This window comes from Manis javanica, chromosome 6 (assembly GCF_040802235.1).
Source record: "Manis javanica isolate MJ-LG chromosome 6, MJ_LKY, whole genome shotgun sequence".
In the NCBI taxonomy this organism is placed as follows: domain Eukaryota; kingdom Metazoa; phylum Chordata; class Mammalia; order Pholidota; family Manidae; genus Manis; species Manis javanica.
This window is the reverse complement of record NC_133161.1, coordinates 51,026,273-51,051,888: the sequence shown is the minus strand read 5'-3', so window position 1 is coordinate 51,051,888 and position 25,616 is coordinate 51,026,273. Positions and strand designations below refer to the sequence as shown.

Here is a 25,616-nt window from a genome sequence, read left to right as displayed (position 1 = left end):
TGAACATACGTTTTTATTTCTCTAGAATAAGAACCCAGGAGGGAGATTGTTGGGTAAATTGTAATTATATGTATGACTCTACAAGAAGCTGCCAAACTGTTTTGCGGAGTGGCTGTACCATTTTGCATTCCCACCAGCAATGAATGAGAGTTCCTGTTGCTCTTATATCCTTGCCATTTTATGAGAGTTTCAGATGCTCTGCATGAACATCTCATATTGCCTTCATTTTCTGTTTTAGCCATTCTCATAGGTCTAGAGTAGTATCTTATTGTGCTTTTAATTTAAATTTCTCTAATGGATAATGATGTTGAGCATCCTTTTATTCAGTTTCCTCGTTGGTGAAGTGTCTGTTCAAATCTTTTGCCCATTTTAAAATTGGATTTCTTACTGTTGAGTTGTGAGCATTGAAAATTACATCCTAGATACAAATCCCTTGTCAGATGTAATTTGCAAATATTTTTCCTAGTCTGTAGCTTGTGTTTTCATTCTTCTGACAATGACTTTTCCAGAAAAAAGGCTTTAATTGTGATAAAGTTTAATTTATTATTGTTTTCCTTTTATAGATCATGCTTTTAATATTATATCTAAAGTCTGCCTAACCCCAGTCATGAAGATTTTCTAAAAGCTTTATAGTTAAATCCTTTACATTTTAGAAGTAGGATCTATTTTGATGTATTTTGTGTAAGGAGTGAGGTTTATATTAAGGCATTATGGTATATGGATGCCTATGGTATATGGATGTTCAGTTGTCCAACACTATTTACTAAAAAGTATAATTCTCTACTGCATTTCCTTGTACTTTTGTAAGCATTCTGTTGGTTATATTTGTGGGAGTCTATTTCTGACGTGTTCCATTGATCTGTGTCTATATATCTGTTTATCAATGCTCCAGTGTCTTGATTATCTTTATACTAGTTCTTAAAATTGGGTGGTATGATTAGTATGATTTTTCTCTGTCAAATTGTTTTAGCTATTTGGAAATCTCTGCCTTTTCATATACATTTTAGAAACAACTTATCTATATATATATATATATATATATATATATATATATATATACACACACCAAAACTCTTTTGTGATTTTGATTGGAATTGCATTAAATCTGTAGATCAATTTGGGTAGAATGACATCTTGGAGAACTGACATCTTTACTAAGTTCAATCTTTTCATCCATGAACTTCATTTATTTAGGCCTTCCTTGATTTCTTCCATCAGCATTATGTAATTTTGAGCTTTCAGGTCCTACACATGTGTTGTTAGATTTATACCTAAATATTTCATTTTTGGGGGGCTATTGTGATACTTAAAACATTTTTTGATTTCTATTTGTTCAAATTCTTTTTCTTAAATTATTTTTTTATTGATAGGAAAGTTACTTTAGTACCAAAGGTTTTGTATACTTTGATCTTCTTTCTCAAAGAATTAGGCAAGTTACAGCAAAAACACATAGTCTAAAATATATGAAAGGGCAAAAAATGACTACCTAAGGGCTATGCTTGAAAAGGCAATATTCAGAGTTAGACTGGATTCATTATCAAAGGATCTTATTTCTAGGGCCATGAATGGATTGCTGTCATTTATGGCTTTTGAGAATTTTAGAATTAGCAAAAATAAAAGTAACAGCTTATTTAATATTAAAACTCTGGAATACTGATATTGGGCATAAGATATTTTGGTTTTGGATCATTTTTGTAATGAGACTGAGATCAAATGATGGAAACATTCTGAAGACTGCCTTCAACTACATAAAATTTTAGTGTTTGAGTGTTAACTACCCTTCTCTCTTAAGCTATAAACCATATCTTTTAATTGCAATAAAGTTGATATACAACATACTGGTTTCATATTGGTTTATTACTGGGTTTCAGCCACTTACATAGAAAGGTACAACATGGTGACATAATAACTGAATACATTACTTGATGCCTGTCACATAGATGTAGTTTAAACCATATCTTTTAATGTATATTTGAAAGGCAGTTTCATCTTCAAGTCATTTGTGTTAAGATTTAATGTATATTTGGAAGGCAGTTTTATCTTAAAGTCATTTGTGTTAAGATTTTTCAGTATTTTTTTAAGTTAGAAGAAATTTTGAAAAGTCAGTTTTAAAAATTAGAGCAGTTCTGACTTATATTGAAAAAAATGTGTGTGTGGATGCTGTTGGGAAGAAGCTGAATAATTTTAAAATAGAAGTGAATGGCTCCTTTTTTAAAATTAAAGTTTAACAGTTTTTCATCATGGCCTTCTCTAAAATGCAACTCTTCCTTTCTTTAGTTCTCTCTTAACATACTATACTTTTATTTATCTTTATTATTATCTTCTTCAACCTATAGAACATAATCTCCTTGGGGGCAGCTTGTCTTTTTGGCTGTTATTGTATCCTTACTGCCTTAAACTATGCTGGGTACAGAGCAGGCACACTTAAATATTAACCAAGTGAATGAATGCATGCTTTTATGTATCAGAATGAACATATAAATTTTAGCCATAATTATTGCTGAAATATTAGGCTGTTAAAGAAAGTATACCATGTTTTTTTGGTGAGTTCATCAACTTATCTCTCATTATGGACCCTTGTACATTTTTTGGAACCTGGCTTGAAGATTTTATTCCAGCTCATAATGTGTATCTAGGAGAGCTAACTTCATATTGATGACCCATTGAACAACCTAAGCTTGCATTTTCTGGACCTCCTTAACAACTTTGAGACATATACCTTCATGCAATTTCAGTTACCTCCAAAACCAGGATTTTGTGATTCTATATAATTTTCTTTTACAAAAGTGATAGGATCTAATTCAATATATTTTTATCTGGACAGGACTTCCTATCCTTACATTTTACTATAACTGCTCTTAAATCTCCAATGTGTTTTTTTCATTAGTTCCCTTTTCTCCCAGAGTATCAGCAACCTTCTAGTTCCTCTTCCTTCCTTCTTCAACTTTGGAGCCCATCATAAAACATCTGGCCTATCTTGTATTCTGTTTTACTCCTACTCTTCTGTTTAGCCTTTCTAGACAGACCTCAATTATAGATATGTTTTATAGTCTGGTATATATACTATTGAAAAACATTCCTTCCCAGTTTTTTAAAGGTTTTATTTCCATGTGCAAATAACTTTTATAAAAGGCATATATATGTGATTTTTCTCCAATATATGACCAAGCATTGTATTTATTAATTTAAGGACATTATTATGTCTATTTTAACGTGGTAATAATATTCTCCCTTGCTGGGAGTGCATGTTTGGAACTGAACTAACTGCTTTAGAAACTTTATCTCATTGCATCCTCTTAAACAACCATATGAGGGAGCACATCATTATCCCAAAGTGTAGACATGAGGATTTGAGAGTTAAAGAAAGACATCACTTACGAAGAGGTGATGTCCCATCTCAGAATTTCAGTGTCTTGAGGCTATGTGCAAGACCACCTTTTGCCTTCACATCACATCACACATCATTAGGTCCTGAAGGCACAGCCTTCACTAAAGTTAGTTGAAAAACAATTGCTGAAAGAGCCCAGGGCTCAGAAATAAGTTACTAAGAAACGTTATTACACCAACTACTATGAAGTCCCTCACATTATATAATCCCTTTTTTCAAGATATCTCTAACTTTACTTTCTTTGAGCTAATTGGTTTAGAATTCAGGTGTACTTTTCACACATTATGCGTGGTTTTGATGCTTAATCCAAAAATAAGACAATGAGAAAAGTAGTATTTCATATCCTGTCATTCCTTTAGGTTTAGCTTATGTGGCCTGTGATAAGAGTCTTAGGGATATTCCATTTAAGACATTTTAGGAGAAGGAAAGTGGGTGGCAGCTCCCTCAAATCTAGAAGTGATTCTAGCATCATAGTCAAATAGACTGAGTAGAATGGATCTCATTGTTGCAGAGTTGCATGTAGGTGGATTAAGAGTTCCAGGCTGAAGGAACCCACTAACATTTCTACTGCCTTTCTCTGTACAGAGGAAGGAAAAAGAGTGTTTACCAGCATGGCCTCACATTACTTTGTTTCACTTTGCTGCCACTGAGAGGGAATGGAAGTTAGCAATTTCCTGGGTCCCGCTGATGGTACACCACTGGGTAGAGTGCCAGTTAGTCCCATCTCATATTGCCTTGTTCTGCTTGTTTGTTGATGGATGGAGGTGAAAGTCCAATATTCTACTCAGCCCTGCTGACACTGTGGGTGGGATAAGGGCAGTTTTTCCTTTGATAGTTGACTGTAATAGGGGATATTACCAAAAAGGTTTTCTGTTCTGCTGGACCACCAGCCCTATTCCCAGTCCTTTGGCTAAAAGGAGCAGGCTTTTCTTGGTGCTTTTCTGGTCTGTGACTCTTGGCATTTCTGGGTTGCAGTCTTCTCTAACACCCCATTTGGAATATAGGAGCCTTCCATTTTGGTTCCTTTATCCTCTCCACTTTTAAATATTATTTTGAGCATTACATAGTGTTAAAACTTTTGTTTCAGTCATTGTGTGATTTAGGAAACATGAATAGGATAGTCTTTAGTCTGTTCTTTTTTTATTTCTGTTCTTTCCATTGTTATTTCTTCCTTCCCTATGGTTCAATACTCCCTTTCTTTATTCATTTCTTTTTTGGTTGAGGTGTTTTCTTTTAGCCACTCTTTATGGTGATGTGAATGAATCTAGTGACAAGAATTTAGTGACAGATTCCTTTACTTTGTTTTCGGCCAAGAACATACTGATTTCACCATCATTCCTGATGGATAGTTTTACTGGATCAAGAATCTGTGGTTGAAAGTGCTTTTCTTTCATCAGTTGAAAAATTTTGTGCCACTTCCTTGTGGTCTTTGTGGCTTCACATGAGAAATTCTTGGTTATTTAATTTGGTATCCTTCTGTAAGTAATGTTTTGTTTCTCTTTGGTTGCTTTCAAGATTTTTTGTTTGTTTGCAGTTTTCAGAAGTTGCATTAATTTCTTTGAGTTTATCCTATTTGGTCACTTTCCTTTTTGGATTGGGGAGAGGGTTCTTAAGACACCCTGTCACTGTGTTGTTTCTCCAGTCCTGTGCTCTTCAGCCAGGCTGCCACCTTCTTTTGACCTTTAAGAAACTGACTTTAGTTGTATTTTTTTTCCCGTTGATTTTTCTTTATTTTATTCTACTTTTTATTTTATTTTGGTATCATTAATCTACAGTTACTTGAGGAACATTATGTTTACTAGACTACCCCCATCACCAAGCTCACCCCACATACCCTATTACAGTCACTGTCCATCAGAGTAGTAAGACATTGTAGAATCACTACTTGTCTTCTCTGTGTTCTACAGCCCTCCCTGTGCCCCCCGCCCCACATTATGCATGGTAATTATAATGCCCCGTTTCTTTTTTTCCCCCTTATCCCTCCCATCCCACTCATCCTCATCAGTCCCTTTCCCTTTGGTAACTGTTAGTCCATTCTTGGGTTCTGTGAGTCCTCTGCTGTTTTGCTCCTTTAGTTTTTTCTTTGTTCTTATACTCCACATATGAGTGAAATCATTTGACACTTGTCTTTCTCTGCCTGGCTTATTTCACTGAGCATAATACCCTCTAGTTCCATCCATGTTGTTGCAATGGCAGGATTTGTTTTCTTCTTATGGCTGAATAATATTTCACTGTGTATATGTACCACATCTTTATCCATTCATCTATTGATGGACACTTAGGTTGCTTCCATTTCTTGCCTATTGTGAATAGTGCTGCGATAAACATAGGGGTGCATATGTCTTTTTCAAGCTGGGCTGCTGCATTCTTAGGGTAAATTCCTAGGAGTGGAATTCTTGGGTCAAATGCTATTTCTATTTTGAGTTTTCTGAGGAACCTCCATACTACTTTCCACAATGGTTGAACTAATTTACATTACCGCCAGCAGTGTAGGAGGGCTCCCCTTTCTCCACATCCTCGCCGACATTTGTTGTTGTTTGTCTTTTGGTTGGTGGTGATCCTTACTGGTGTGAGGTGATATCTCATTGTGGTTTTAATTTGCATTTCTCTGATGACTAGTGATGTGGAGCATCTTTTCATGTGTCTGTTGGCCATCTAAATTTCTTCTTTGGAGAACTGTTCAGCTCCTCTGACCATTTTTTGATTGAATTATTTGCTTTTTGTTTGTTGAGGTGCATGAACTCTTTATATATTTTGCATGCGAACTCTTTATTGGATCTGTCATTTATTAATATATTCTCCCATACTGTAGAATGCCTTTTCGTTCTACTGATGCTGTCCTTTGCTGTACAGAAGCTTTTCAGTTTGATGTAGTCCCACTTGTTCATTTTTGCTTTTGTTTCCCTTGCCCGGGAAGATATGTTCATGAAGAAGTCGCTCATGTCACTGTCCAAGAGATTTTTGCCTGTGTTTTTTTCTAAGAGTTTTATGGTTTCATGACTTACATTCAGGTCTTTGATCCATTTTGAATTTACTTTTGTGTATGGGGTTAGACAATGATCCAGTTTCATTCTCTTAAATGTAGCTGTCCAGTTTTGCCAACACCAGCTGTTGAGGATGCTGTTATTTCCCCATTGTATGTCCATGGCTCCTTTATCATATATTAATTGACCATATATGTTTGGGTTAATATCTGGACTCTCTATTCTGTTCCACTGGTCTGTGGCTCTGTTCTTGTACCAGTACCAAATTGTCTTGATTACTATGGCTTTGTAGTAGAACTTGAAGTTGGGAAGCAAGATCCTCCTTCTTTAATTCTTCCTTCTCAGGATTTCTTTGGCTATTTGGAGTCTTTTGTGGTTCTACATGAATTTTAAAACTATTTGTTCCAGTTCATTGAAGAATGCTGTTGGTATTTTGATAGGGATTGCATTGAATCTGTAGATTGTTTTAGGCAGGATGACCATTCTGACAATATTAATTCTTCCTAGCCAGGAGCATGGGATGAGTTTACATTTGTTAGTGTCCTCTTTAATTTCTCTTAAGAGTGTCTTGTAGTTTTCAGAGTGTAGGTCTTTCACTCCTTGGTTAGGTTTCTTCCTAGGTATTTTATTCTTTTTGATTCAATGGTGAATGGAATTTTTTTCCTGATTTCTCTTTCTGCTAGTTCATTGTTAGTGTACAGGAAAGGAGCAAATTTCTGTGTATTAATTTTGTATCCTGCAACTTTGCTGAATTCAGATATTAGTTCTAGTAGATTTGGAGTGGATTCTTTTGGTTTTTTTATGTACAATATCATGTTATCTGCAAATAGTGACAGTTTGACTTCTTCCTTACCAATCTGGATGCCTTTTATTTCTTTGTTTTGTCTGATTGCCATGGCCAGGACCTCCAGTACTGTTGAGTAACAGTGGGGAGAGTGGGCATCTCTGTCTTGTTCCCGATCTTAGAGGAAAAGCTTTCAGCTTCTCGCTGTTAAGTATGATGTTGGCTGTGGGTTTGTTGTATATGGCCTTTATTATGATGAGGTACTTGCCCTCTATACCCATTTTGTTGAAAGTTTTTATCATGAATGGATGTTGAATTTTGTCGAGTGCTTTTTCAGTGTCTATGTAGATGATCATGTGGTTTTTGTCCTTCTTTTTGTTGATGTAGTGGATGATGTTGATGGATTTTCAAATGTTGTACCATCCTTGCATCCCTGAGATGAATCCCACTTGATCATGGTGTATGATCTTCTTGATGTATTTTTGAATTCAGTCTGCTAATATTTTGTTGAGTATTTTTGCATCTATGTTCATCAGGGATTTTCTTTTTTTGTGTGGTGTTTGCCTGGTTTTGGTATTAGAGTGATGGTAGCTTCAGAGAATGAGTTTGGAAGTATTCCCTCCTCTTCTATTTTTTGGAAAACTTTAAGGAGAATGGGTGTTTTGTCTTCTTTATATGTCTGATAAAATTCAGCGGTTAATCCGTCTGGCCCTGGAGGTTTTGTTCTTGGGTAGTTTTTTGATTACCAATTCAATTTTGTTGCTGGTAATCGGTCTATTTACATTTTCTGTTTTTACCTTGGTCAGTCTTTGAAGGTTTTATTTTTCTAGGAAGTTGTCCATTTCTTCTAGGTTTTGCGGCTTCTTAGCATGAATATTTTCATAGTCTGTGGGGTCCATCATGATTTTTCCTTTCTCATTTCTGATTCTGTTGATGTGTGTAGATTCTCTTTTTCTCTTAATAAGTCTGGCTAGAGGCTTATCTATTTTGTGCTTTGGTTGTATTTCATGTTATTTCTAAACTTTATAGTTGTACTTAGTGGTAAGGAGCAGGAAGAGACCACAAGTCCTGCTTATTTTAATAATGTGAGACAATTACTTCAATCTGGATTAAAAATATGTATATACAAAAGTAAAATAACATACGATGTTTTTGCAAAGATAAAAATTTGAAAACTATTATTTTAATTAGGGAATTTTTTAGTTTAATATTGTGATTGTGTCAAAAGACTATCTTTTAGAGATATGTACTAAAATTTTTACAGATGAAATTATGAAATGCATAGGATTTGCCTCACAAAATAACATATATAGGTTTGTGCATAGGGAAAGAGTGGCTGTGGTTGATAGTTCTTGGGGTTGAGTGCCTGGGATTCAGAGTATCTCTATGTGAGAAATTCTCTATATTAAATAGTTTAAAAAAGTTTAATATGCATTTCTTGAACACAGACTAGGTATTAGGAGGGAGACAAAGTTTCCTGATTTATTTACTTTGTCCTTAATATGTGAGTATTGGTGAAATTGACATGATATAACTAGTAAATTTTAATATATTGCTTACAAGGTGAGGAAGTATAGAAAGTGCCTGTAGGTGTTCATCAACCCTGATTGATACTTTAGAAGCCTCAGGAACTGTTTGGTTGTTTGTGAATAAGTAGTTACTATTAAGAAGCTGTTTTTATCCTGCAACAGCTAATGTGCTATTTTTGAGTGAGCTCTTCTTCCTTATCAGAAACTGAAGAGTTCCACATTTGAGTCTTTTGTAAGATTGGTAGTTTGGTACACTGGGAATTTACTTATTCTAATTTTCTTTAACAGCTTTCTGTTCGAAGTCAGGAATTTGAGAAAAATGAAGATGGAATCCCAAAAGTGGATCAGTTTCATTTGGTATGTGAACTTTTTGTCATTTCGTGGTTGGAAACATGTGCTGTAGGTGTGTGACAGTGATGCAAAATTAAATGTCTGACTGAAAATGTCCTGTAATTTTTGTGAGAATGTAAAATAGCATTCACAATAAAGAAGTACTGAAAAAAATTCAAGTGCCATATTTATACCACCACCAGAGACTTACTGCTACAGAATATTGCTGGACTGTATGTTTGTCACATTATAATCTAAATAGTAATTAAGGACAAATAGTCTTTGCTATATTTTCTAATATCATATCATATTGAAATTAATATTTTACAATTTTTTTAGTAAATCTAAGCTATCTTTTTTTGTCATATGTATTTCATTCATACTGCTTTGCCATTCATATATGTATGCAACCAACATATTCTGAGTACCTATTCTATACTAGCAATTGAAGTAGGTGTTAGGTTACAAGAATTGCAGCATTGAACAAAATATTAATTCAGAAATGTGAACAAGTACCAAATCTGTAAATAGGGTATTAAGAAAGTAGTTTGGAGGGAGCTAATTTTTAATTCTTTGGAGAAAGGAGAAGGGAAGAGGTTGGTTGAAAATGGCACCAGAGAGTTGCTTGAGGTGAATCTTGAGGATTGAATTAAGAGTTTACAAAAGGTGGGATGAGATGATGGGCATGGCAGGTAAAGAAAATAGTCTGCACTAGACATGAAAGTGTTAAATCCAGTATGACTAGTTATTAAGAAGTTAAATATGGCAGGAAATGAGTCTATAAAAGTATAATGATCAAGCTCTAAAAGCTCTCATGCTATTTTTTAAATAAAGAAAACATTTATTTTGTAGTATTTTATAACTGTTGTTACAACTTCATCTTTTTGAGTAGTATGAACTTTTTGAGAAGTTCATAGCAAAATTGAGAGGAAGATACAGAGATTTCCCAGATACATCTTTCTGACACATAAGTAGAGTCTATCCATTATCAACATTCCCCATCTACATAGATGAAAAGGATGTAGTATTTTTAGATAGCATTTTTTCCACTTAGTTTCAAGGTTCCTCCAGGTCTTTTCATGGCCTGATAGCTGATTTCTTTTTTGTGCTAAATAGTATTCCATGGCTTAGATGTATTAGTCTCTCACCTACTGAAATACATTTAGGTTGCTTCCAGGTTTTTGCAGTTATAATAAATAAAGCTATAGTAAACATCCATGTCCAGGTTTTAGTTTGGACATAGTTTTCACCCCTTTGGGTAAATACCAAGGAGCATTAGTACTGACTTGTAAGGTAAAGAGTATGTTTAGTTTGTAGGAAACTGTCAAACTGTCTTCCATAGTGGCTGTACCATTTTACATTGCCACCAGCAATGAATGAGAATTCCTATTGCTCTACATTCCTGCTGGCGTTTGGTATTGTCAATGTTCTGGATTTTGGCCATTCTAAAACATGTAGTGGTATATTACTGTTGTTTTATTTTCCCTGACAACGTGATGTGGAGCATCTTTTCATATGCTGACTTGCCATCTGTATATCTTTTTATTTAATTGTTTTATTTTTTTAGTATTTATATATTTTTATTTTTTTATTAAGGTATTATTGATACACACTCTTATGAAGGTTTCACATGAAAACAATGTGATTACTACATTTACTCATATTGTTGAGCCCCCCCATACTGCATTGCAGTCACTGTCCATCAGTGTAATAAGATGCCACAGAGTCACTATTTCCTTCTCTGTGCTACACTGTCTTCCCCATGATCCCCACACCATGTGTGCTAATCATAATACCCCTCAATCCCCTTCTCCCTCCCCCACCCTGCCACTTTGATAACTGCTAGTCCCTTCTTGGAGTTTGAGTCTGCTGCTGTTTTGTTCCTTCAGTTTTGCTTCATTTTTATACTCTATAAATGTGGGAAATCATTTGGTACTTGTCTTTCTCCATGTGGCTTATTTCACTGAGCATAATATCCTCCAGCTCCATACATGTTGTTGCTGTCATATTGTTATATTGTTAAAAAAAAAAAGAAAGATAGAAAGAAAAAAAAATAAATCCCTCCATTGAATTCCATAATGATTGGTTCTCCATCCTGAATTTGTTCCTGAGTTCTTGAATACTTTTCTGTCCCTCAGTGAGCATGTTTATGATTTTTATTTTGAAATCTCTTTCTGGAAGATTGATGAGTTCAGTTTCACTTGAACCTTTTTCTGGTATTTGTGGTATTTTTGTTTGAACCAGGTTCCTTTGACGTTTCATATTCGTATGTGACACCCTCTAGTGCCCAGAAGCTCTACTCTCTGGAGTTGCTTAACCCCTGGAGGGATGTCTGGGGTTGCAGGGGAGTGGTGCTGGTGCTTGGGAGGAAGAAAGAGCTGTTTTCTGCTTCCTGACTGCTATGCTTGTCTCCACTGCCAGAACCAGTGGGCTGAACACACAGGTGTAATCCTCTATGCTTTGTGTTTGTAGCTGCCATAGGCAGGGCTTCCCCCTGGCTTGCCTGACACCAGGGCAGGGGCTGCTGTTTTGCAAGCTAGGTGCTGGTCAGCTGGGAGGAAGGCCCAGCAGACTGTGTATCATTATGGGGGGCCTTGGAGTTGTGTAGCCCCGCAGGGGGATGGAGCGCCTGAAGCTCCTGAAAGTTCATAACCTGCTAGACAGAGTGAGCCCAGACAATTTTGTCTACCTGTCCTTTCTCCTGAACAGTAAAACTCTGCAATTCTTGCCCCTTTAGCAGCCCTCTCACCATTAGGAAATCTCTCGGACTGCCCACCTTTCTTTGGTCCCAGAGCAGCCAGATATGGATCCCTGTTTTCCACAAGCAGCTGGAATCTCAATCCCTCCAGGTATTCCACCTGTCTTAGCTTTCCAACCCCAGTAATCACCAGAGCACCATGCAATGCAGGTTCATGCTCCCAGAGCAGATCTCCAGGGCTAGGTATTCAGCAGTCCCAGGCCTCCACTCCTTTCCTGCTCTGTGTCTTTCCCTCCTGCCAGTGAGCCTGATGTGGAGAAGGGCTTGGGTCCCACCAGATCACAGGTTTGGTGCATTAACCTTTTCCACGAGGTCTGTTCTTTTCTCCAGGTGTATGCAGTCTGGTGTAACCTTCTTTCCTGTTGCTCTTTCAGGATTAGTTGTATTAATTATATTTTATTATTACATGTGGTTTTGGGAGGAGGCCTCTGTCTCACCTTTCATTCTACCATCTTTAATCTCTCTCAGTCTCCATCTGTATATCTTTTTTGGTGAGGTTTCTGGAAAGGTCTGGCACATATTTTGGTCACATTATTTTCTTACTGTTGAATTTTAGGAGTTTTAAAAACCATTTTGAATAACAATCCTTCATTAGAAATGTTTTTTGCAAATATTTTCTCACAATATATGGCTTGTCTTGTTTCCTTGAGAGTGTCTTTTGCAGAGCAGGAATTTTTAATTTTAATGAAGTCTTTTTTATCCATTCTTTTGTGATTGTGCTTCTGGTTTCCTATCTAGAAAGTCATTGCCAAACCCAAGTTCACCTATGCTTTTTTCTATGTTGTTTTCTAGGAGTTTTGTAGTTTTTCATTTTATATTGATATCTGTGATATACATATCTTGCCTATTATGAGTAATGCTGCAGTGAACATGGAGATACAGATCTCTTTGAGATCCTGATTTCAATTCCTTTAGCTATATACCCAAAAGTAAAATTTCTGGATAATAAATAGTAGTTTTTAAAAAATTTTCTGAGGAATCTCTTGTTGTTTTCAGTAGCAGCTGGACCAATTTATATTCCTACCAACAGTGTACAAGGGGTTCACTTTTCTCTATATCCTTGTCAACACTTATATTTGTTGTTTAGATTATAGCCTTCCTAACATTTTTAATTTGCATTTCCCACATGAGTAGTGACTGATAACTTTTTTAATGTACCTTTTAGCCATCTGTGTAACTTCTTGGAAAAATGTCTACTCAAGTCTTAGCCCATATTTTAATTTTTTTTTTTTTTGCTATTAGGTTGTAAGGTAAGTACGTATTTTGGATATTAACCTTTATCAGATATATGGTTTGCAAGTGTTTTCTCACATTCTGTAGTCTGCCTTTTCCCATTGGTGTCATATTCAAAAAGCATTGCCAAGACACATATAAGAAGCTTTTCCCTTGTCTTCTAGAAATTTTACAGTTTCAGGTCTTGTATATCTTTAATCCATTTTGATTTGATTTTTGTGTATAGTGTATGATAAAGTTCAGTTTCATTCTTTTGCATGTGTATATCCAATTTTCTCAATACCATTCGTTGAAGAAACTATCCTTTCCCCATTTTGTGTTGTTGACGCTCTTGTCAAAGAACAGTTGACCATACATGTGGGTCTATTTCTAGGTCATTATTTTGTTCAGCTGGTCTCTTTTTGTGCCAGTACCATATTGTTTTAGTTACTATAACTTTACAATATGGTTTGAAACCAGGAAGTATGATGCCTTCAACTTTGTTCTTTCTCAAGATGACTTTGGCTAGTAGGGTTTTTTTATGTTTTCATATAAACTCTGGGATTATTTTTTCTGTTTCTGTGAAAATTTCTATTGGAATTTAGATAGGGATTATCTTGAGTCTTTAGAATGCTTTGTGTAATATGGAATTTTAACATTAATTCTTCCAATCTGTGAGCATGGAATATCTTTCCATTTATTTGTGCTGCCTTCAGTTTCATCAATATTTATAGTTTTCAGTAAACAGATACTTCATTAGCTTAGTTAACTTTAAGTATTTTATTGTTTTGATACAATTACAAATGGGCTTTTTTAAATTTCTCTTTCTGCTAGTTCATTATCAGTATATAGAAATGCAGATTTCTGTATATTGATTTTCTTATGCTGCAAATTTATGGAATTCATTTATTCTAATAGTTTTTTTGGTAGAGTCTTTGGAGTTTTCTATATATGTAAGATCATATGTGTAAGTAGAGACAGTTTACTTCTTCCTTTCTGATTGGGATGCCTTTTACTTCTTTTTCTGGCTAACACTTTAAGTATATGTTGAATAAAAGTGGTGAGAGTGGTCATCCTATCTTTTTCTTGATCTTAGAGGAAAGCTTTCAACCTTTCTCTATTGAGTATGATACTAGCTGTGGCTTGTCATATATGGCCTTTATTATGTTTCTCCTATACCCAGTTTATTGAGAATTTTTATAATGTATGGATATTGAATTTTGCCAAATGCTTTTTTCTGCATCTGTTGAAATGATCATGTGATTTTTATCTTTCATTCTGTTAATATGATGTATCACATCACATTTTTTGATTTGCATGTGGTGAACCATCCTTGCATCCAGGGATGAATCCCACTTTGTCATGTTGTTTGTATGATCCTTGTAATATGTTATTGAGTTAGGTTTGCTGGTATTTTGTTGAGAGAATTTTTGCACCTAATTACCAGGGTTGTTATTGGTCTGTTGTTTTCTTTTCATGTAGTATTCTTCTCTCTTTTTGATGTCATGTAATTTTAGCCTCATAAAATTAATTTGGGAGTGTTCTTTCTTTTTCAGTTTTTTAGACGAGTTTGAGAAGGATTGGCATTAATTCTTTATGTGTTTGGTAGAATTTTTAGTGAAACCATCTGGTTCTAGAGTTTTCTTGGTTGGGAGGCTTTAATTACTAATTCATTTTCCTCATTGTATGTTCAAGTTTTCTGTTTCTTCATGATTCAGCGTTGGAAGGTTGTATATTTATAGGAATTTATCCATTTTTTCTTGGTTGTCTATTTTTTTTGCGATAATTGTTCATAATTGTCCCTTATGATATTTTTGTGGCATTTATTGTAATGTCTTCTCTTTTTTTTCTGATTTTATTTACTTCAGTCTTCTCTCTTTTTTCTTAACATGGCCAAGAGCTTGTTTTTATATTTTCAAAATATTCTCTTAGTTTCACAATTTTTTTGTATTTTCTATTTTATTTCTTTCTGCTGTAATCTTTATTATAGTCCTTTTACGACTTTATCTTGTCTACTAACTTTGGCTTAGTTTGTTCTTTTTGTAGTTCCTTGAGGTTTAAAGTTAGGTTATTTTAGATTAAAAAAAATGTCCTCTATAGGAATTCTCTATTGAATTATTTTAGATTTTTTAAAAAATGTAAGCATTTATTGTTATAAACTTAATCTTTTAATACTGCCTTTGCTTCATTCCATCAGTTTTGGTGTTTTGCATTTTTGTCTTGATCACTCCTAATTTTCCTTTTTTATTTCTTCTTTGATTAGTGGCTGTTGAATGGTATAGTTTTAAATTTCTATATTGTGAATTTCCTGTTTTCTCATATTATTGATTTCTAGTTTGATTTCATTTTGGTTGGTAAAGATACTTGGAATGATATCAGTCTTCTTAAATTTCTTAAGACCTGTTTTGTGACCTAGTTTTGTTTTCCTTATATTCTCTTTTAGCTCATTGAGCTTCTTTAAGATGATTATTTTGAATTATTTGGCAATTTATAGATCTTTTTCTTTAGGCGGGGGACTTGTGCTGAAGTTTTCTTTCTTTTCCTTTGTGTTTTCATATTTACCTGTTTCTCCATGTTTCTTGTAGCCTTTTGTTAGTGTCTGTGCATTTGAAGAAGCAGTCATCTCTTTCAGTGTTTATGGACTGCCTTTGGGAAGGAAAGACCAAAGATCAGCATCAGTCTGGCTAGAGATTCTGGAGGTCTCTGAGTCCTTTTCTATGAATTTACCTGCTACACTTTTCTTGCTCTCTCCTGGAGTAGAAGTCTAGGATTGTGTGCCTTCTCTTGATCCTACAGAACTGTGTCAGGTGCTGAGATCTGTCTGCTGCTTTCCCCTAGAGCACTATCCTAAAATACCAGGGCATTGGATGCAGGCTCCACTTCTTTCCTCTCCTTCCCTCCTGAAGGAGATGTCTTGCAAGTGTGTATCTTCTCCCTACCCTGCAGAGCTGTGCCAAATAGAGCTGCCTGCTTTTCCCTAGGCCAGAGCACTGTTGTGCAGGGATGATAGGTGCAAGGTCCACTGTTCCCCCTCCCTCCTAATGGAGCAGTCTTAGGGTTCTGTGCCTTCTCCCAATCCTGCAGAGTTGAGCTGGCTGCTGAGTTCTGTGTTCTCTGTAAAGGTATACAGGGCACCATCTGTGGAGGCATGCGTGGGCCACCTTCTGGGGTCCACAGTTGGGTCATCTGTTGGGGCTGCAGTCAGGCTACCTGGCTGGCTAGCAGAGTTTGTGAAATGTGTTGGCCAGCTTACAGGGCCTCTGAGTGTGCCAGTTGGTTTGTGGGGTCTGTAGGGTGGGCCAGCCAGTGGGGTCTTTGGACTAGTGGCTTGGAGATATGTGACACTTGCTGAGATTCTCTGCCACTTTTTTTTGTTCTTAGCTGTCCTCCAGATGATTTCAGTCATGTGAATTCTCAGCTTTCTGAGTGAGGCAAAACAAAAGAGTGTCTTCTGGTAGTACCCTGAAAAGCTGGGGAAGCTAGATGCTTAATCCACTTTCTTTATTCTTGAGAAAAATTATGGGCTGAGGGGTTCTCCGAACTGAGGGGTTCTCTGAACTGAACTGCAGGAGAAATGAAACTGTTCTTTTTAACTGTTTTCAATGTAACTGTTCTCAGATTTTGTGCTCTGTTATGGTGCTGGAACCTCTCAGCTGTACTCTGGGGTTTTCATAAAGGTATTTTCATCTGTGAATGGTTGTTAAGTCAGTGTTTTGTGGGGGGTCCAGGACTGGGACCTATTATTCTGCCATTCTGCTTACATCACTTTTTTCCATATATATTTTAGTATCAGCTTTTCAATTTCTACGAAGAAGTCAGTTCAGATTCTAATAAGGATTGAATTCAACCTGTGGATCAGTTTGGGGAGTATTTATTGCCATCTTGGCAATATTAAGTCTTCTGATCCATGAACATGGGATATTTTTCCATTAATTTAGGTGTTTAGTTTCTTTTGACCATGTTTTGTGGTTTTCTGAATATAGGTTTTGTGCTACTTTTGTGAAATTTAGTCCTAAATATTTTATTGTTTTGATGATATTGCAGATGGAATTGTTTTCTTAATTTCACTTTTGGATTGTTCATTGCAAGTTTGTAAACTACAGTTGATTTTTGTATATTGGTGTATCCTGCTGAACTTGTTTATTCTAATAGTTTTTTGGTGGATTACTTAGTGTTTTCTATCTATAAGATCATGTCATCTCTAAATGGAAATAGTTATACTTCTTCATTTTCAGTCATGATGCCTTTTATTTCTTTTTCTTTCCTGAGTGGCTAGAACCTCCAATACAGTGTTGAGTAGAAGTATGAAGACTGGACATTCTTGTCTTGTTCCAGATCTTAGGAGGAAATTATCTAGTCTTTCACTTTTAAATACACTGTTAGATATCGATTTTTCCTAGATGCTCTTTATCAGGTTAAGAAAGTTCTTCTGTATTATATTCCATTCTGTTTTGTTCATTCTATTTAAGTGGTTTTTTTTTAAGTTTTGCTAATGAAAATGTGTTAGATTTTTTCTGAATCAGTTGAGATGATCATGTGATTTTTGTTTTTCATTTTGTTGATATGATGTAGTACATTAACTAACTACATGATGTTAAACCAGTCTTACATTTCTGGGATAAATTTATATTCATAAGATGCTAATCTGTAGTTTTCTTTTTTGGGGGTATCTTTGGTTTTCATTTAAGTTAATACTGGTCTCAGATAATTAATTGGGAAATATTCCCTTCTCTTGTTTTTCAGAAGGTATTTTAAAGAATTGTTACCAATTGTTCTTTAAATATTTGGTAGAGTTCAGTGGTAAAGCCATGTGGACACAGGATTTTCTTTATGGGGGTAGTTTTTCTGATTATGAATTTAAATTTTTCTTTTTTTAATAGGCCTGTTCAGATTATCTATGTCTTTCTGAGCCAAAAACTAGTAATTTGTATCTTCTAAGGAATTTCTCCATTTCTTCTAAGTTATTTAATTTATTGGCATATAATTGCCCATTTATTCCCTTTTAATTCTTTTTATTTTTGTAAGGTCAGTAGTAATGTCGCTCTTTCATTTCAGATTCCACTAATTTGGATGCTCTTTTTTTCCTCGTTAATCAGGATAAGTTTTGTCAGTTTTGTTGATTTTTTTAAAAAGAACTAGCTCTTGGTTTCATTGATTTTTTTTCCATTGTTCTCTATTTCATTATTTCTTACTCTAACCTTTATTATTTCATTCCTTTTACTTTAGGTTTAGTTTATAACAAATTATTATGCCATTATCACATCTTACAAAATTAAAAATTTTTATTGAGGTATAATTGACATACATTATTATATTAGTTTCAAGTGTATAACGTAATGATTTGATATTTGTATATACTGTGAAATGATCACCACAATAAGTCTAGTTAACACCCATCACCATACATTGTTACAAAAAATGTTTTTTCTTGTATAGGGACTTTAAAGATTTACTCTCTTAGTAAACTTTCAATTAGTAACACAATATTATTAACTGTAGTCACTAGGTTGTATATTATATCCCCATGAGTTACTTATTTTATAACTGGAAGTTTGTACTTTTGACCTCCTTCACCCATGTCACCTGCTCCCCAGGCCCCTACCTCAGGCAGCCTCCAGTCTGTTCTCTGTATCTGTGAGCTTGGTATGTATGTATGTATGTATGTATGTATGTATTTATTTATTTATTTATTCATTCATTCATTCATTCATTCATTCAGATTCCTTGTATAAGTGAGATCATTTGGCATTTGTCTTTCTGACTTATTTCATGTAGCATAATCTGCTCAAGGTCCATCCGTGTTGTCAAATATCAAGATTTCATTCTTTTTTTATGGCTGTATAATGCTCCATCATATGTGCATGTGCATGTGTGTAAGTGCATGTATGTGCATATCTATATGGTGTGTGTGTATTAAATACACATTTTCTTTATTCATCCATTGATGGATACTTAGGTTGTTTCCATATCTTGGCTATTGTAAATAAATAATGCTTCAGTGAACAAAGGGGTACAGGTATCTTTTTGGGTTAGTGTTTTTGTTTTCTTTGGATAAATATGTGGAAGTGGAATTGCTGGGCCATATAGCAGTTCTATTTTTAATTTTTTGCAGAAACTCCATACTGTTTTCCTTAGTGACTGTATCAGTTTACAGTGCCAATAATTTTTTAATTCATGCTTAATTTTCCTTATATTATCAGATATATTTATATAGATATATATTTCAAATCAAGATCTCAAAAAGACCCATATTTGTTGGGTTAATATGTCTTTTAAATATCTTTTGGTATGTGAAGTTCTCTTTTTCTACATGCCATTTATCTGTTTAATTTCTCACATTTTGAAGTTGGCTGATTGGATCCTTTGATACTATTTCATGTTTCTCCTTTCTCCAATGTAAAAAATAACCTGATAGATATGGAGTCTTGATTAAATTCAGTCTCATTTTTACACCAAGTAAATTTTATAGTTGGTGTTTTTACCAATCTTATTGTGTCATATGAGGGGTATCGTTTGGCATCTGATTGTCAGTAAGACTGATCAGTGAGTTTCAGTGTTGTCATCCTAATCCATCCATTATTTAATTTTTCATTAACTGCCTAATAGTTTTAGTACCAATTACTGATTATAGTCTAGAGATGTTGTCATACTGAAAAATGGTGATTTTCCAGTTCTATCATTCATCTGTGCTTATTAATTGGAATCCTTTTAATTGAACGATTTTAATAAAAAAGGTAATCTTTCCTCCAACAACTACTGTTACCCTAAATTTTAGTCTGGAAGCAGATTTCCACAAATCACTCAATGGGATGCACTGCATTAACAAAAGGAAGGATAAAAACCATGTGATCATCTTGATAGAGGTTGGAAAAACATATCACAAATTCAATATCCATTCATGATAAAAACTCTCATGATAAAAACAAAGTTGAGTATAGGAACATACCTCAACATAATTAAGGCCATATATGATAGACCCACAGCTAACATCATATTCCATTGTAAAAGCTAAAAGCTTTTCCTCTAAGATCCAGAACAGGACAAGGATGCCTACTCTCACCACTTTTATTCTATGTAGTACTGGAAGTCCTAGCCACAGCAGTCAGATAAGAAAAAGAAATAAAAGGCATCCAAATTGGTAAGGAAGAAGTAACATTATCACAATTTGCAGATGATATGATACTGTATGTAGAAAACTCTCAAGACTCCACCAAAAAAGTCAGAATTAACAAATGAACTCAGTAAATTTGCAGGATGATAAAACCAATATACAGAAATCTGCTGCATTACTATATACTAATCATGAACTAGCAGAAAGAGAAATCAAGAAAATCCCATTTATAATTGCATAAAAATGAATAAAATACCTAGGAATAAATTTAGCCAAGAAGGTGAAAGATCTGTACACTGAAAACCATAAGACACTAATAGAAGAAATGAAAGATGACACAAATAAATAAAAAGATATTCCATGCTCATTGATTGGAAGAGTTAATGTTAAAAAGACCATTATATGTAAAGTTGTCAAGAGATTCAGTGCAATCCCTATCAAAATACCAATGGCATTTTTCATAGAATTAAGAGTATATAATCCTAAAATTTGTATAGAACCGCAAAAGACCCTGAATAGCCAAAGTTATCTTGAGAAAGAACAAAGCTGGAGGTATCATGCTTCCTTGATTTCAAACTATATTACAGAGCTTTAGTAATCAAAACAGTATGATAGTGGCACAAAAATAGACACATAGATTAATGGAACAGAATTGAGATTCCAGAAATAAAACCATGTATATATGACAAAGGAGGCAAGAATATACAATGGAGAAGAATAGTCTTGTCAACAAATGGTATTAGGAAAACTGAACAGCTACATACAGAAGAATGAAACTGGACCACTGTCTTACATCATACATAAAAATAAACTCAAAACAGATTAAAGAACTAAATATGGGACTTGCAACAATAAAACAGCTAAAAGAAATCATAGGTAGTATACTCTTGAATTATTGGCATAGTTTTTTCTGGATAAGTCTTCCCAGGCAAGGGAAACAAAGGCAGTAATAAGAAGTGGGACTGCATTAATAAGTTAAAAAGCTTTTATTCAGTAAAGGAAACCATAACAAAATGTAAAGACTACCTACTGAACAGGAGACTCTATTTGTAAATAATATATTCAACAAGGTTGTAATATCCAAAATATATGAAGAACTCATATAATTCAACACTAAGAAAAATAATCCAATTAAGAAAAAATGTCAGATGGCCTGAATAGACATTTTTTCAAAGACACATGAAAAGATGCTCAGCATCACTAATTATCAGGGAAATGCAAGGCAAAACTACAGTGAGATACCACCTCCTGCCAGTCAGAATGGTCACTGTCCAAAAGACAAGAAATGACAAGTTCTGGCAAGGATATGGAGAAAAGGGAACCTTTGTGCACGATTTTGGTAATGTAAATTAGTACAGACACTAAAGCACTCTGGTGGTTAAATTTCTATTTAAAAAATTAAAAATAGAAATACCTAGAGACCCAGTAATTCCACTCCTGAGGATTTACCCAAAGAAAACAAAATCACTAATTTGAAAAGATATATGCTCCTCTGTGTTTATCACAGCATTATTTAAGTAGCTCAGATGTGGAAGCAACCTAAGTGTCCATTAATAGATGTATGGCTAAAGAAGATGTGGTATGTACATACAGTGGAATGCTACTCAGCCATAAAAAGGAATGAAATCTTGCCTTTTGTGACAACATGGATGGCTCTAGAGGGTATTATGCTAAGTAAAATAAGTTGGACAGAGAAAGACAAATATCACATAATTTCACTTATGTTTGGAATGTAAAAAGCAAAACAAACGACCAGACAAAATAGAAGTAGACTCATAAACATGGAGAACAAACTGGTGGTTGCCACCAGGGAGGTCGGTGAGGGGACAGGCAAAATAGGTAAAAGGCATTAAGAGGTACAGACTTTGAATTTTAAAATAAGTAAGTCACATGGATGTAAAGCACAGTATAGGAGAAACAATGTTTAGTCCATTCATGAAAATTTGTTTTAGGAATATTGAACTGTTATCTTAACAACCTCCAGAAGGTATCAGATTTCAAAATTTTTGTTTTATAATATCACAGTCTCATAGATTTAAACATATGTAATGTGTCTCACTTTATTGAAGTTATTTAAAAAAGTCAATCTTTTTGCTCAGATTGTCTCATATTTTTGAGAACCCTATTCAAGATGGATCCTATGACCTTTGTCACAGTATGTCTTTTATAACTTGCTTTTTGAATAAGATGTCCCTGATTATCTTTTACATTCCTTGCCCAGTAAATGGAATCAACATGTAGGAAATTTAGAGATAAAAAATACCAGTGCAAAGATTTCTCATCACTATTGGGTCTTTTCAAAAGGAAATGCATTTCTTTTTTTAGAAAAAGAAAAATGAGTACAGACATTGTATAGGATTTCCAAATCAAATTCAAGATTATTGCCTTAATTTAAAATTCAAATCTCTTCCTTTTATAGTAATAATCTTATATTAACAATTACATAATTGCTTTATTCTACAATAAATGTAACAGTTTGAAAACAACAGTGGTATTAGGAATAATAAGGTTATTGAGTAGTTTAACATTTCTTTGAAGGTCTTTCTTTTTGACCATAGGATATATCTCATAGATCTTTATTCCACCAAGATTATACAGTCCAAATATTTGTTATGAAGTCACTTGAAGTAATTATTTTGTGTGATTATGTCACCAGATACATAGTTAAGTTCATTTGTTTCATTTTGGTTTGATTTTTATGGATTGATTTTCTGTGTCTTCCGTGATTGTATTTTGTGATTTGGTGAAATCTGTAAGAGGGAAAAGCTTAAGGAAGAATTTTTTTTGTCTGTAGTTACTTTTGGGATTCAGTAATTGAATTTTTTCCTAGTACTTACTCAACTTTATTTTTTACATTTATATTTTGGTACACTTAGAATTATCCTGGTGTTTGGTGTGAGGAACAGATAAAATCTTTTCTCTTCACATTGAGTATCCATTTGTCCTATACCTTTTATTAAAAAGTTATCACTTCCATCCATTGGAAATACTACCTTTTCATATACTAAAATTTCATTTGTGCAGTAGCATATTTTTAATTTTCCGTTTCTACTGTTGGTTTGTTTCTTCATATTCCAGTGCCATATTCCCTTAATTAACAGACATAATACCTTTTAATAGGGGTAGTTTCTTCGTCATTGCTGTTTTTTTTATCAGTGCTTTCATGTCTTTTCTTGCTTATTGTTCTTCTAAAAGATCTTTATAGTTAACTTAGTCTAGTTCCAAGGGGAAAAAACCAATTTTATTGAAATCATGTAAAGTTTAATAAGTAACTAAGGGAAAAATAACACATTTGTGATGAGAGATTTTTTGTCCAAGAACATGAATTGATTCTCTACTTGTTCTTAATCTACCTTTGTGGTTTTCAAAAGCATGTACTGTTTCTTAAAAGGTTGAGATTTCTAATTTTTAGTTAAGTTTATGCCTACTGAAAGTACTAGCTTTAAATATGTTTAAAAATATTTTGTAGAATGCAATATGGGCATCAGTATTCTGTCATATAGTTAATATTTACTGAATATTCTGTTATATACCTGACATTGTGCTCATTTTGGGATGAAATGATATACTAAAATTTCTGATCTTAAGGATCTCAGAGTCTAACTAGAATGCTAGCAATAAAAAGGTAAATTTTATTCAGTGTGAATGGCTCCCATATTGAAAGTCAGCATAGGAATCAAAAGAAAGCATATCCATGTGTTTCGGAGTTGAAAATAGTAGAAAAGCAGCCTTACTATCTTGTTTAAATGTGTTAATACAAATAATGTTTTCGAAAATATTGGCACATAGTAAATTCTGACTCCCATAATGATGATAATGGTAATGGTGGTAGAAGAGTTCTCATTGGATATCAGTTCAAGACTGAAATCAGAAGCAGTTGATCAGGTAAAGGAGGTTACCCTTCCAGGTAGAGCTTCAGTGTAACATTTTCATAGTGGCAAACTCTGACCAGTACCCGAAAAAAAAGAGGGAAAAGAAGTCATGAAATGTCCTTCATTGGAATTAAGCTTGTTTTTGAGATTTTTAAACTGTGTTTCTCTTTTTCCTTTTACATTTTTTCCCTATAGTTCAGTTCCATTATTTTATCACTGGAGTAATCCTTTCCAGTAAAAACTAGTTGAATTCTGTAGAAATCTTAAAAAATCTGTATAAGAAAAAACTCATTTTAGCTCTGTATCATTGATTAAAAGTGTTTTTGAATTGGATCCTCTTTCCTTATTACAGGTTTGCCCTTTCTTTTGTTTGTTTGTTTTTGGTAACATCTCTTTTTCCTTGCAGGATGATAATGTCAAATCCCTTCTCTGTAGCTTGATCTATTGTAGAAGTTCAATTACTGCTGAACAAGTTTTGAATTCTGAATGTTTCTTGCAACCAAAGGGGAAATCAACACCAAACTCAGAAAAAGATACGGAATATACTCAATACAAAGAGGAAAAAGAATTAAAGATGGAGAACTTGGATAAATATAAGAAAAATGCAAAAAATGGTGAAGCCAACTTTGAATGATTAGTATTCTTTTGTTGTTACAGATGTTCCTTTAAAAAACCTTGTTTAAAGTTTGGTTAAATAAACAGAAAAATATGGAAATGTAATGGTTAGACAGGTTGTGTCTTTGGTATTTCAGTTGTAAAAAATAAAAGTTGTTTGGCTATACAAAATTTCTATACTTTGAAATTGCATTTAACTGGAGTTAAGGAGGGATTTTTTGGCTGCAGTTACTTTCTGAAATTTTATAATTATACTATGATACTTGAAATAGAAAAAGTTATTAGATTGTTGGGCAGATCATATACAGATTTTCAGTATGTTTGCCCAGCTGATGATGAAGCGTGATACTTTTATTCAACAAATGATAGTAGACATCTGCTTTGTACTGAGTTCTGGGGATATGAAGATAAATAAAACATGGTCCTTACACTACAAAGCACACACTCTATTGAGAAAGTGAGAGATGTAGACAAATATCCATAATGCAATATGGAATATCCAGGGATAGCTCTGGACAGAGCTTTATGAGATTACACATAAGAGGTTCTCATCCTGTGGAAGAGAGGTGTCAGATTCCACTTTATTTGGGATGACAGTGTACTGGCTCTAATACTACACTTAATTTTCTCTGTTAGTGGAGGCCTTTTGGCTAAGTTTTGCAAATAAGGCTCCTCAAAAGGAGCTGAAGCTTTCTGGAAGAGGTAAGTGCTTTAGTTAAGTCTTAAAGGATGAATAGTAAAGGTGAAGGAGGAACAAGAGTATCTTAATTAGCATAGAAAGCATGATGAAAGCAGAGAAGGGAGAAACGGTTGTGTTTGATAGTATAAAATATGAAGTAGGCAATAGTCATTGTAGGTGGATGAGGGCTTTGTATGAAATAATAAAATGCTCAGACCTAATCATTTCATGGGAAATATGGAGTCACTGAAGAATTTTAACAGCTTAACTCCTTCTAAATCCATCTCCCACCTACTACCTTGAAAGGTGGTAGGGAGACTGTTTAGAAGGCAGTTATAATAAAGTTGGTGAGAA

At 34.2% G+C, this 25,616-nt stretch overlaps 1 protein-coding gene across 4 annotated transcripts in view; it reads left to right on the top strand.

The window, feature by feature from the left end:
* STK31 (serine/threonine kinase 31) overlaps nt 1-24,770 on the top strand; it is a 110,928-nt gene extending 86,158 nt beyond the window's left edge. For all 4 annotated transcript variants that reach the window (XM_073238695.1, XM_073238693.1, XM_073238696.1 and 1 more), the window contains 2 exons: nt 8,974-9,042; nt 24,375-24,770. In XM_073238695.1, the coding sequence (XP_073094796.1) occupies nt 8,974-9,042; nt 24,375-24,602 (297 nt within the window). In that variant the 3' untranslated portion in view covers nt 24,603-24,770. The remainder of the gene's footprint in view (nt 1-8,973; nt 9,043-24,374) is intronic.
* Nucleotides 24,771-25,616: the final 846 nt, after the last annotated feature.